A 14,749-nucleotide genomic window follows, 5' to 3' on the forward strand; every position below is an offset into this window, starting at 1 on the left:
CTCACTGAACGTTTCCCTTTGTGTCTCACAACACAAGGGGGTAGTCACAGCCTGCCCTCTAAAGACAACTCTCTTCCTCCACACAAAACTACAAGCACCTAATAACACACACACCCTTCACTCCAAAAATTTTAAAATCATGGCGACTCCTACACCAGCCTCGGAGTCCCCATCTGGGGAGGGGACCATAAATGTCCCCAGGTCGGACTGCCTTTCCGTCGACGACCCTAAGTGTCTTGACACCCCCCTCAACTTTTTCTTCATTAACTTCTGCAACATTCGCGGTCTAAGATCTAATTTTCAATCTGTAGAACACCACCTCTCCTCTTCTAAACCTCATCTTCTTTTCCTCACTGAAACTCAGGTGTCTGAGGCAACTGACAGTAGCCCCTTTTCTGTTCCCTCCTACTTTCTCTATCCTCATTTTCGATCCAAAGCTGGATGCTGCGTTTATGTGCGCAATGACTTAACCTGCTCTCGTGCCCACGCTCTTGAATCTTCCGAGTTTTCCACCATCTGGCTACGACTACAGAGTCATTCTCATACTAAATTTATCTGTGCTGTATACCTCTCTCCTAACTCCTCTGACTATAAGAAATTCTTTGACTACTTAACTTCCAAAGTGGAGCACATTCTGACCCTCTTCCCTTTTGCAGAGATCTCCATTCTTGGAGACTTCAATGTTCACCACCAGCTTTGGCTTTCCTCTCCCTTCACTGACCATCCTGGTGAACTAGCCTACAACTTTGCTATCCTCCATGACCTAGAGCAATTGGTGCAACACCCTACTCGTATTCCTGACCGTCTTGGAGATACGCCCAACATTCTTGACCTTTTCCTGACCTCTAATCCTTCTGCTTATGCTGTCACCCTTTCTTCTCCGTTGGGCTCCTCCGATCACAATCTCATATCTTTATCTTGTCCTATCACTCCAATCCCTCCTCAGGATCCCCCTAAGCGAAGGTGCCTCTGGCGTTTTGCCTCTGCTAGTTGGGGGGACCTGAGGCGGTATTTTTCTGATTTTCCTTGGAATGACTACTGCTTCCGTGTCAGAGACCCGTCTTTGTGTGCTGAGCGCATAACAGAGGTGATAGTGTCTGGCATGGAGGCGTACATTCCTCATTCTTTTTCTCGTCCTAAACCTTCTAAACCTTGGTTTAACACAGCTTGTTCTCGTGCTATACATGATAGAGAGGTGGCCCACAAAAGGTACTTAAGCCTTCCTTCACCAGAATCTCATGCACTTTATATTTCTGCCCGGAACCATGCCAAGTCTGTTCTCCAACTAGCCAAAAACTCCTTCATTAACAGAAAATGTCAAAACCTTTCAAGATCTAACTCCCCTCGTGATTTCTGGCATCTAGCCAAAAATATCTCCAATAACTTTGCTTCTTCTTCTTTCCCTCCTCTACTTCAACCAGATGGCACCACTGCTATCACATCTATTTCTAAAGCTGAACTCTTTGCTCAAACCTTTGCTAAAAACTCTACCTTGGACGATTCTGGGCTTGTTCCTCCCTCTCCTCCACCCTCTGACTACTTCATGCCTCGTATTAAAATTCTTCGTAATGATGTTTTCCATGCCCTCGCTGGCCTAAACCCCGAGAAGGCTTATGGACCTGATGGGGTCCCTCCTATTGTTCTCCGAAACTGTGCCTCCGTGCTTGCACCTTGCCTAGTCAAACTCTTTCAGCTCTGTCTGTCAACATCTACCTTTCCTTCTTGCTGGAAGTTTGCCTACATTCAACCTGTTCCTAAAAAGGGTGACCGCTCTAATCCCTCAAACTACCGTCCTATTGCTTTAATTTCCTGCTTATCTAAAGTTTTTGAATCTATCCTCAACAGGAAGATTCTTAAACATCTATCACTTCACAACCTTCTATCTGATCGCCAGTATGGGTTCCGTCAAGGCCGCTCTACTGGTGATCTTCTGGCTTTCCTTACTGAGTCTTGGTCATCCTCTTTTAGAGACTTTGGTGAAACTTTTGCTGTTGCCTTGGACATATCAAAAGCCTTTGATAGAGTCTGGCACAAAGCTTTGATTTCCAAACTACCCTCCTACGGTTTCTATCCTTCTCTCTGTAACTTCATCTCAAGTTTCCTTTCTGACCGTTCTATTGCTGCTGTGGTAGACGGTCACTGTTCTTCTCCTAAATCTATTAACAGTGGTGTTCCTCAGGGTTCTGTCCTGTCACCCACTCTCTTCTTATTATTCATTAATGATCTTCTAAACCAAACTTCTTGTCCTATCCACTCCTATGCTGATGATACCACCCTGCACTTTTCCACGTCTTTTCATAGACGTCCAACCCTTCAGGAGGTAAACATATCACGCAGGGAAGCCACAGAACGCCTGACTTCTGATCTTTCTAAAATTTCTGATTGGGGCAGAGCAAACTTGGTATTGTTCAATGCCTCAAAAACTCAATTCCTCCATCTATCAACTCGACACAATCTTCCAGACAACTATCCCCTCTTCTTCAATGACACTCAACTATCCCCCTCTTCTACACTGAACATCCTTGGTCTGTCCTTTACTTATAATCTGAACTGGAAACTTCACATCTCATCTCTAGCTAAAACAGCTTCTATGAAGTTAGGTGTTCTGAGACGTCTCCGCCAGTTTTTCTCACCCCCCCAGCTGCTAACTCTGTACAAGGGCCTTATCCGTCCATGTATGGAGTATGCTTCACATGTCTGGGGGGGTTCCACTCATACTGCTGTTCTAGACAGGGTGGAATCAAAAGCTTTTCGTCTCATCAACTCCTCTCCTCTAACTGACTGTCTTCAGCCTCTCTCTCACCGCCGCAATGTTGCATCTCTAGCTGTCTTCTACCGCTATTTTCATGCTAACTGCTCTTCTGATCTTGCTAACTGCATGCCTCCCCTCCTTCCGCGGCCTCGCTGCACAAGACTTTCATCTTTCTCTCACTCCTATTCTGTCCACCTCTCTAACGCAAGAGTTAACCAGTATTCTCAATCATTCATCCCTTTCTCTGGTAAACTCTGGAATTCCTTGCCTGCTTCTGTATTTCCACCTTCCTATGACTTGAATTCCTTCAAGAGGGAGGTTTCAAGACACTTATCCACCAATTTTTGACCACTGCTTTGACCCTTTTAGGGACTGGCATTTCAGTGGGCATTTTTTTTTATTAGATTTTTGTTGCCCTTGGCCAGTATCCTTCCTACATAAAAAAAAAAAAAAAAAAAAAAAAAAAAAAGGCATGTGTAGGAGTCGATATAATAAATTTTGAATTTTAAATGAAGAGTGTGCCTGTATTTTGTGAAGGAAAGAGAGCTGGCTGTTGCTGCTCCTTTGTGTTGTGAGACACAAAGAGAAACATTCAAGACCAAGAGCTGGGTCATTGGAAATTTCACAGCACTCCCTGATCCAGCAAGAGACCGGTCCAGTGCCTCCTTTTCCAAGGTACATGGATATTGAAACTTAAAAAAAAAATTAAAAATTAATATATATATATATATATATATATATATATATATATATATATATATATATGCAGAGTGTAACGCGAGTTTCTGCAAATACTGAAAGAGGTGAAAGAACGTGTAATACTAAGTAGAAAATGTTCTATATACATATACATTTTAAGGCTTTGTTTACCTGTGAGAAGAGTTGAAAATGTATGGGACTCTCATATATATATATATATATATATATATATATATATATATATATATATATATATATATATATATATATATATATATATATATATATATATATATATATATATATATATATATATATAACACACACACACATACCTTTTCTAAAGAAACCTTTCATATCTTCGTTCTGCTCTGCTGTGGCTCCTGTCGTTCCCATGCGAGTTTTCATTTCACTAAAACTTGTGCGTTTGGCAATGTTTGCCAGCTTTTCCTCGCTTAACTGTGTGTTGAGAAAACTGTTAAGCTTTTTCATTTCTTCGCTGATGTCACCTTTCATGTCTTCAAAGTGCATGATATGAAGGTTTGGGTGGTGACGCTTTTCCCAGATTTCTTTTAGGAAGAGTCCGTACGAGCCGTAAGTCACTGTGGAAGGAACAAATGATGAACTGGATGTGATTACTCGTAGCCAAAATACCATTTAAGTACTGAGAAGACTGTAGCAAATGTTACATGTGTTCATATCCTGAAGTTAACAGCAGTTACTACTACTACTACTACTACTACTACTACTACTACTACTACTACTACTACTACTACTACTACTACAGCTACTACTACTACTACTACTACTACTACTACTACTACTACTACTACTACTGTTATTATTATTATTATTATTATTATTATTATTATTATTATTATTATTATTATTACTATTATTATTATTATTATTATTATTATTATTATTATTATTATTATTATTGTTACTGGCAACTCGCTCCTCCTCAGTGTGAAAAAAAAAAAAAATCTGCCATTAGAAAATAACTACATGGCAACTTAGGTTAGTCCCTCATATGCTTTTGAAAGGACAGAATAACGGATTCTGCGTTGGGCATATTGACGTAAGACTTCTTTTGTGACCGCTCCTTGCTTCGGCAACAAAACAGCTGTGTTTAAATAAAGTGTTCTACTGAGTTGATGTGCAATGCTGGAAAATATACAAGCCATGATTACATAGTACGAATTTTAGAGTTTCACTAGAATGGTGAAATTAATAGAAAAATAAGCAATATGACTATTGACAATGAAAAGACTGAGTGCATTGATGAAGAAGTGGAATGATGAGGGACGTGAGGATGTGCCTCATCTGAAACACAGTGGCAAGCCGCCCTAAAATGTTTGACAACACCTTACATGGTATCAAGAGACAATTACAAGTACATCCTCAGCTTACAGTAAAACAACTATAAAACAAAAAGTTTTGGGCGCCCCACCACCATGTTTGTGGTAAGCCACATTCTCGCGTCCCTCATCGCTCCATTTTTTAAATTTTTTTATTTTTATTTCCAGTAATTTTACTGGAAATAGTTATGCTGCTTATTTTCTATTCATTTCACCGTTCTAGTGAAACTCTAACATTCATACTTTGTAATCGTTGTCTGTATATTTTCCTGGCATCGCACATCGCCTTAGTACAAGACTTTAAAAGAAGCACTGCCGTTTTGTTAGCCAAAGCAAGGAGCAGTCACAAAAGATAACTTCCCCTATGTCAATATGCTCAACACTGAACCCGTTATTCTATCCTTCCAAAAACATGTAAGGACTATCCTAAGTTGCTCTGTAGTTATTTTTTCCCGGCAGATTTTTTCAGACTGAGGAGGAGTGCGTTGCTAGTTTGTGCAATGTAACGCTCACATCGGCGGGAATTCTAATGGCGAATGTCAGTATATATATATATATATATATATATATATATATATATATATATATATATATATATATATATATATATATATATATATATATATATATATATATATATATATATATATATATATATATATATATATATATATATATATATATATATATATATATATATATATATAAAACTTACTTTTACCGTTTTAGTGTTTTTATGTAATTATTCTATTTGGCGCTATATGACCGGAATTGCCATGTCGCAACATTTTAATCAGATCATTGTCTTTATTATTTTTATGATTATTCTTATTTTAATTATTATTATTGTTTATTATTATTATTATTATTATTATTATTATTATTATTATTATTATTATTATTATTATTATTATTATTAGGTATTATTATTCTTATTCTTATTCTTTTTCTTATTATTATTACTATTATTATTATTATTATTATTATAATTATTATCATTATTATTATTATTATTATTATTATTATTATTATTATTATTATTATTATTGTTATTTTTATTACAATTATCATCTTTCATTTTACTCTTACTATTATCATCCTCTATTATAATGAGTATTTCATGTGTAATAACGTAATAAACCTGAATATGTTATTAAATTGTGATTTGTCTTGTAGAAATTATGTATTATATATATATATATATATATATATATATATATATATATATATATATATATATATATATATATATATATATATATATATATATATATATATATATATATATATATATATATATATATATATATATAATACTTACGATTATCATTCACAAAGTACTGAAAGAATTCTTCCAATGATCCTCTAAAGTCCATTAGTTTTGTCCATTGACAGTGCTTGAAGTAAGATACCAACATGTCTTTGGGGTTTCTTACCACACACACCACCTGAGGGAGAAAGTGTCCCCATCAAAGCTTCATTTTAACATGTAAATAAAATTTATATAAAAATCTATAGGTCGGTAGTTTAAGGCCTGATTGACACGCGTGTCCGTTTTTACGGATTCCGTCTCCGTTCACCGCCCAGGACGTTACAAAAACGGAGCCCATACTGAACGGAAGAGTTGGTTGTCGTCTATCCGTATCACTGTTTGTCAACATGGCCGCGCGGACAAGAGACCTCCTTGACAACGACTCTGTACTTCTTGCCAATTTGCTGCTCGCAGCTGACGAACAGAGACCAGTGACGGGGAAGAGAGTGTCATTTATTGTACAGTGAAGAAGTATTCGTAACTTTTACACGCCAGTGAATCTTACTAGGCACGTTGGGGGCAATTATAGTGTCTACCATGTATGCATGCACGGTGTGGAGATGGAAGTTATATTAGTATTTACCAGTTGTCTGGTTGTCAGTTATTGATACGCTCTCTAATATTACCATATCTGGTAAATGAAGCGTGTGCATGGCTGCAGTTTGCTGAACTGGAATTGTACAGTCCATTTGTTTGTTTACATAATTTTGCGGTATCGCCGCACCTCTCGCTGGGATTACAGTCAGTCTTCTTTTTCCACGAAGTGTAAATCTTGTATAATGTGCAATATTGCGTTATTACACTGCAAAGACATACAGTAAAATCCCTCTTATCCGGCATCAACGGGACCGCCGACATGCCAGATACTTGAATATTGCCGGATACTTGAATAGAAGTGAAATTATGTCCACAATCACCACCCTACACTCACGCATCTTACTACCATAACAAAGATCAGCTGATCGCCGTGCCGCGCGTCGCCACCCGCGCTGCCACCTCACACTCACCAACACACAGTTGTACCATTGGGCCTGTAATTGTGACTCCTTCTGATCTTTTCAAGCTGAACCACTCGTATAACACTTTGTCCATCATTTCACCACGATGAAACTGCAGTGTGTGACGATTTTCCGCTGCCTTTGGGGTGTCGGTGGCTTTCATGTAATCCCGCAACTTTTTCGTTTTGGGATTTAATGTCATAAATAATTGATGAGCCCACACCATATTCCGTCATTAGTTGCTGTCTGCTTTCACCTCTCTCTAATAATCGACGAATGTCTACCTTCTGCTTAAGTGCTTCCACAACACACTTCCTCTTTTCTACAACTTTAGGCATGATGAAGGCGTCAGGCGATAAACAGTGCATACGCGGGACTGAGTCACTGAGTAAACACAGTGCAGTGGGCTGCAGGTGGCGCGAAGCAGTGCGCTCTGGTGGCGAGGGGACAAAGTATGCCTCGCGCGGGAATTTTAATCGATTTTATGAGTACACATTGATTTTTTATTGATTTTAAGGCTCGGGGAAAAATGTGCCGGATACTTGAAGCTGCCGGATACTTGAAGCTGCCGGATACTCGAATGCCGGATGAGAGGAATTTTACTGTAATTCAATAATTTATTTCTCATTTACTTCAATATCTTACCTGGAACATTAGGAATATCAGTACGTGCAAAACTGTGACTATCTCTAAATACAAATTTAAACTCGCTCGACAGCATCCGCTCATGTGGAGGCAGAAACGAAGCCCGACTCCCATTACAATTATTTGAACGGACATGGTGATGACATTGTTCGACTGTCAGCGGAAACGAGGTCCGCAAAAAAAAAAAAAAAAACAGGACCAGTGTAAATCTGGCATAAGGGATTGCCTTTATCACCCTTCTTAGGGTTAAATTTAATGTAGATAAAACATATAGCATGAAGGAAAGACGGACGTTGATAGAATAGGGGAAAAAAAAAGATAATAATAAGATAGGGCTAGAAAATGAAAGCGTACTTAAGAATATTATTAAAATATCACCACTTTCTGCCCTCCGATGGTCATACTAGATGTCATTAGGTAGGGTTTCACTGTAAAAGCATAATATTCATCTATATGGGTCCTCAGTTTATGACATCCTCAACCTACGGCGTTTCGTGGTTACCTCGCCATCTCCCATAAATTTACGAATACGTCGTCATGCAGCTCTATAAGAGGAAGACAGCTTTGTTTACATTCGTTGGTTGTACGCCATATTGGATTGTGCTACATTCGCTTTCTTTCTTTTGTGTTATCTTTTTAGGAGCTTTTTGCTCTTGCTCCAAAGCTTAAGTCAGACTTCTGATGGCAGTGCTTCGAAGGAAAGCCATTTCCAAGGAACTGAAATTAGATATGGAATGTTCGGAAATGGGGAAACAATAACGAATATTGACCGGTTGCTTCTCATAAGTAGAGCAATTGTCTCGACGCATAAAAAAAAAAAAAAAAAAACGTATACTTGAACATCTGAAAGAATCTGCTAACATGAAAACAAATGTGATTACAAAGCAGCGTACTGGTCTCATTACTGAGATGGAAAGATTATTAGTGCTTTTACTGGAAGACCAGCACCAATAGCGTATCCAAGTGAGCTTTATTTTGATTCAGGAGAAGGCTAGAAGATTGTTTAAGACCGTTTAAGCTTTAAGAGCTTAACTGACACAGATATTCGTGATTTCCGACTTAGAGCAAAAATCGCGTTACGTCTTGCCGTATGAACGGAATTCCGACTTAAGTTGAGGAACCCCATATATATATATATATATATATATATATATATATATATATATATATATATATATATATATATATATATATATATATATATATATATATATATATATATATATATATATACACACAAGAGTTGTAATGCACAACAAAATAACACAATGATGAAAAAAGAATGATGAAAGAGAAAAGACAAAGGAGAGAGAGAGAGAGAGAGAGAGAGAGAGAGAGAGAGAGAGAGAGAGAGAGAGAGAGAGAGAGAGAGAGAGAGAGAGAGAGAGAGTCAAGCTACTGATGCCAGATGTACAGTTAAGAGTGGCCGCTTGCTGCCATTTACTTACCATAAGAATTTCTGCGCACAGACACTCTCCTTCCCTGATTAATTTATCTTATTTTCCTCTGTTCAGTCAGTCTGGGTCTTACGTAGTTTGCTGCAGAAAAGTTCTCCTTGACAAAGAAAACATCACTATTCATTTACCCCCCCTTATTTGATCACAAAAATTTTTAAAAGTATAGTGTTTTATTCAAGTAAAAACTGCGTGAGGAGTGGGTGCGGCCGCGTGTGAGTCTTCTTCCCCCTTTAGCAGCGGCGCGGGAAGGCGGTTGGGGAACTTTCCCACAGCAGTCGCTACCCAGTAGTTAGAAGAAGCAGACATAATGAGACATGCTCTAACATTTATCAGAGACTAAGGCAGGATACTACATAGTTGGGTCAGTTGCCTTAAGGAGGATAAGTTTCATTATCTGCTGTATGTCCCGGGCTACTTATATAGAAGAGAAGTTTCCGTAGTAGTCTGCCAGTACGTGTAGTTGTGAATTACAAACCCAGGAAAGTGACTCCTCGGCTGTACAAGTATACAAGTTGAATTTGTGCAGTGAGCGGTGAGTGACCCTCCTGTGTGTACGTGGGCCCTCTTTCGTAGCAGTTTCTTGTGTCTTATGTTAATAACTCAGTTTGTCTTGTATGCTACTGCAGGCTGAAGCAGTTAAGCCGCGCAGTACCAAAGTAATTAGTCGCGTAGTAAACTCCCCATGTCCTGACAAGATCTGTCGCCCAGGAGGCAGTAAACGATACTTCTTGGCTCGAGGCTATTACGACGGTGGGCAGAAGCCCAACGGGGTATTATACCTCCATCATATGCGTGTTATTGTGTGTTAACTGTTTTTCGTGGACGTAGTTGTCGATTTTGTTGCAGCTGTAGGTTTAGAGCATCTCCATTGTCTGTCGGTAGGTAAAAAAGATCGGCGACCTCACATTATTGTGACCTGGAGTTACGACAGTCATGGGAAGGGTGCAGGAGTCACAAAGGACCCTGTATACCCATATATATATATATATATATATATATATATATATATATATATATATATATATATATATATATATATATATATATATATATATATATATGGGAAGGGTGCAGGAGTCACAAAGGACCCTGTACACCAATATATATATATATATATATATATATATATATATATATATATATATATATATATATATATATATATATATATATATATATATATATATATATATATATATATATATATATATATCGCGCTTAATAGGGATAATAGGCAATTAACATTAATGGATTGCTCAGTGACTTTAACCTAACCCGATTATTACCCTTACTGTCCAAAATTCTCTTGCTCAATAACGTTAATGGCCTATTATTCCTATGAGCATGCTATATATATATATATATATATATATATATATATATATATATATATATATATATATATATATATATATATATATATATATATATATATATATATATATAAACCGAGGATGTTCAGTGTACAAGAGGGGGACAGTTGATTATCATTCAATAAGAGGGGATAGTTGTCTAAAAAGTTGTGTCGAGTAGATAGATGGAGGAATTGAGTGTTTGAGGCAATGAACAATACCAAATTTGCTCTGCCCTAATCAGAAATTTTAGAAATATGAAAAGTCAGGCGTTCTGTGGCTTCCCTGCGTGAAATGTTTATTTCTTGAAGTGTTGGATGTCTATGAAAAGACGTGAAAAAGTGCAGGGTGGTATCATCAGTGTAGGAGTGGATAGAACAAGAAGTTTAGTTTAGAAGGTCATTGATGAATAATAAGGAAAGAGTGGGTGACACGACAGAACCCTGAGGAACACCAACGTTAATAGATTCAGGAGAGGAACAGTGACCATATACCACAGCAGCAACAGAACTGTCAGAAAGGAAACTTGAGTTGAAGTTACAGAGAGAAGGATAAAAGCCGTAGGAAGGAAGTTTGGAAGTCAAAGCTTTGTGCCAGACTCTTTCAAAAGCTTTTGATATATCCAAGGCAACAACAAACGTTTCACCAAAATATCTAGAAGAGGATGACCAAGACTCAGTAAGGAAAGCCAGAAGATCACCAGTAGAGCAGCCTTGACGGAACCCATACTGACGATCAGATAGAAAGTTGTGAAGTGATAGATTTTTTAAAAATCTTCCTGTTAAGGATAGATGAAAAAAACTTTAGATAGGCAGGAAATTAAAGCAATAGGATGGTACTTTGAGGGATTAGAACGGTCACCCTTTTTAGGAACAGGCTGAATGTAGGCAAACTTCCAGCAAGAAGGATAGATAGATGTTGACAGATTTTGACAGAGTTGAAAGAGATTGGCTAGGCAAGGTGCAAGCACAGAGGCACGGTTTCGGAGAACAATGGGAGGGACCCCATCAAGTCCATAAGCCTTCCGAGGGTTTAGGCCAGCGAGAGCACAGAAAATATTATTGCGAAGAATTTTAATAGGTAGCATGAAGTAGTCTGAGGGTGGAAGAGAGGGAGGAACAAGCCCTGAACCGTACAAGGTAGAGTTTTTAGCAAAGGTTTGAACGAAGAGTTCAGCTTTACAGATAGATGTGATAGCAGTGGTGGCATCTGGTTGAAATAAAGAAGGGAAAGATGAAGAAGCAAAGTTATTGGAGATGTTTTTGGCTAGATGCCAGAAGTCACGAGGGGTGTTAGAACTTGAAAAAAAAAAAAAAATAATAAATAAATAAAGTTTCTATGTATGAAGGAGTTTTTGGCTAGTTGGAAAACAGACTTAGTATGGTTCCAGCCAAAAATATAAAGTGTTTGAAATTCTGGTGATGGAAGGCTTTAGTATCTTTTGTGAGCCACCTCTCTATCATTTATAGCGCGAAAACAAGCTGTGTTAAACCAGGGTTTGGAAGGTTTAGGTTAAAAAAAAATAGTGTCTATGCCAGACACTATCACCTCTGTTATGCGCTCGCCACACAAAGACAGTCCAAGGAAAATCAGTAAAATACCTCCTCAGGTCCCCCCAACTAGCAGAGGCAAAACGCCAGAGGCATCTCCGCTTAGGGGGGATCCTGAGGATGGATTGGAGCGATAGGACAAGATACAGATATGAGATTGTGATCGGAGGAACCTAAAGGAGAAGAGAAAGTGACGGCATAAGCAAAAGGATTAGAGGTCAGGAAAAGGTCAAGAATGTTTGGCGTATCTCCAAGACGGTCAGGAATATGAGTACGGTGTTGCACCAATTACTCTAGGTCGTGGAGGATAGCAAAGTTGAAGGCTAGTAAACCAGGATGATCAGTGAAGGGAGAGGAAAGCCAAAGTTGGTGGTGAACATTGAAGTCTCCAAGAATGGAGATCTCTCCAAAGGGAAGAGAGTCAGAATGTGCTCCATCAGCCTTCGATTGAAAATGAGGATAAAGAAAGTAGAAAGGAACAGAAAAGGGGTTACTTTCAGTGTATATATATATATATATATATATATATATATATATATATATATATATATATATATATATATATATATATATATATATATATATATATATATATATATATATATATATATATATATATATATATATATATATATATATATATATATATATATATATTAATCTATCTCACACACCGCCACCCTTTCTCAGTCCTTACCACTCCGCCAACGGGGACACATAAGTTTCGTTGTGACAATACTACACCACTTCTCAATCCAAGATAATGTGTATTAACTGTAGCTGCAAAGGTAATAAAGCTTAACACATTTTGAATGGATGTCGTTATATAGGCACGTATCTGCTGCAAAAAAAGAAGTTTATTAGATAAATTTAAGTTGAACCCATTTGCTTGTGTAACAGATATTTCTAACTCTTTTCCTAAAATGAAGGCAAATGAGGAGGAAAGAACTTTCACTAAATTCCACTGGCCCGAAAACTCTTAGAACATAAGAACATAAGAGATAAGGGAAGCTGCAAGAAACGACCAGGCTTACACGTGGCAGTCCCTGTATGAAACACACCTACCTATTTCCATCTGTTATCCCCATCCATAAACTTGTCTAATCTTCTCTTAAAGCTCTCTAGTGTCCTAGCACTAACTACATGATTACTGAGTCCGTTCCATTCATCTACCACTCTATTTGAGAACCAATTTTTTCTTATCTCCTTCCTAAACCTAAATTTTTTAAGCTTGAACCCGTTATTTCTTGTTCTACCTTGGTTGCTGATCCTAAGAATTTTGCTTACATCTCCCTTGTTATAACCCTTATACCACTTAAAGACTTCTATCAGGTCCCCTCTTAACCTACGTCTCTCTAGAGAATGTAAATTTAACAGCTTCAACCTCGCCTCGTAAGGAATACTCCTCATCCCCTGCATCCTTTTAGTCATTCTCCTCTGTTCTGATTCTAATAGACCTATATCTTTCCTGTAATGTGGGGACCAGAACTACACAGCGTAGTCTAGATGAGGTCTGACCAGCGCCAAGTATAATTTTAATATTACTTCCGGCCTTCTACTTTTAACACTCCTAAAAATGAATCCTAGTACCCTATTTGCCTTGTTTCTGGCTTCTATGCATTGTTTCCCTAGACGGAGTTCAGAGCTAACTATAACTCGTAAATCTTTCTCGTACCCTGTACCTACCAGAATTTCGTTGTTTAATGTGTACCTATTGTGTGGGTTTCCTCTACCTACGCTACGCTACTTACGCTCTTGTGATGCTCACTGCAACTTTATCTGTTTATCGGTTTCTGCTACTATAATTGTGTGTGTGTGTGTGTGTGTGTGTGTGTGTGTGTGTGTGTGTGTGTGTGTTAAATGAATAAAATCAGTAACGTAAGATCTCGAATATCACCTTGCAGGTCTCGAGGAGAGATGGTGGAAGAAGCGACAAAGGAAGGTGAGTCTTGATGGTGCGAGGATCAGGTGCGGCCTCCGTCACCTGCAGCATCATGCCTTCGCTCATGTCCTTGCCGGAACAAAGGGACTCGAACATCTTCGTGAATTAACTTGACATCAAGTCACTGAGATGGTCGTGCAGTAGCATGTCTACACTGTGGTTACAAACATACCAGTGTTAGCTCTTTTAGATTTTTGTCTTGTGATCTTTGTATTTTCGTCTTGTGATCTTTGTATATAAAAGACTGTTTTAAACTTTGAACAACAAACCAAACTGTTTTGTCTGTAAAATACGCATACACAGGAGTAAAACGTAATTACTTCACCTTCGCATAATTCTATTGTTCAAGATAAATCGAATAAAAAAAAAAATCAGTATATAGGAACTATAATATTTATTGTGTGTTGTATGTAACTTTCATAAGGAAGAACAGGCCATTTTTATTTTATTACAAATGGTAACCTCTCTTGTCTATATGATTTATCTGTAAAGTTGTTTCTAATCAACACAGATTCCACTGACAAGCAGCACAGGGAAAATATGTAACCTTAACTTTTCATGACCACTATAGGTATCCATTTAGCAATTCTCTGAAAAGCTACAATACTACACTATTTCTTTCTGCATTATATATTAGATACAACATATTCTTACTGATGCCATGGTCGTTCGACCAGAAAA

At 37.8% G+C, this 14,749-nt stretch overlaps 1 protein-coding gene across 1 annotated transcript in view; it reads right to left on the bottom strand.

Annotated features, from left to right (window-relative positions):
• The window catches only part of LOC135091538 (sulfotransferase 1A1-like), a 29,972-nt gene extending 15,573 nt beyond the window's left edge, over positions 1–14,399 (bottom strand). The window contains exons 1-3 of the mRNA XM_063989277.1: positions 14,024–14,399; positions 6,134–6,260; positions 3,787–4,053 (exon numbers count right to left, since the gene is read on the bottom strand). Of these exons, the coding sequence (XP_063845347.1) occupies positions 3,787–4,053; positions 6,134–6,260; positions 14,024–14,164 (535 nt within the window). The 5' untranslated portion in view covers positions 14,165–14,399. The remainder of the gene's footprint in view (positions 1–3,786; positions 4,054–6,133; positions 6,261–14,023) is intronic.
• Between the last annotated feature and the right edge of the window lie 350 nt (positions 14,400–14,749).

Source organism: Scylla paramamosain, chromosome 37 (assembly GCF_035594125.1).
Source record: "Scylla paramamosain isolate STU-SP2022 chromosome 37, ASM3559412v1, whole genome shotgun sequence".
NCBI lineage: Eukaryota > Metazoa > Arthropoda > Malacostraca > Decapoda > Portunidae > Scylla > Scylla paramamosain.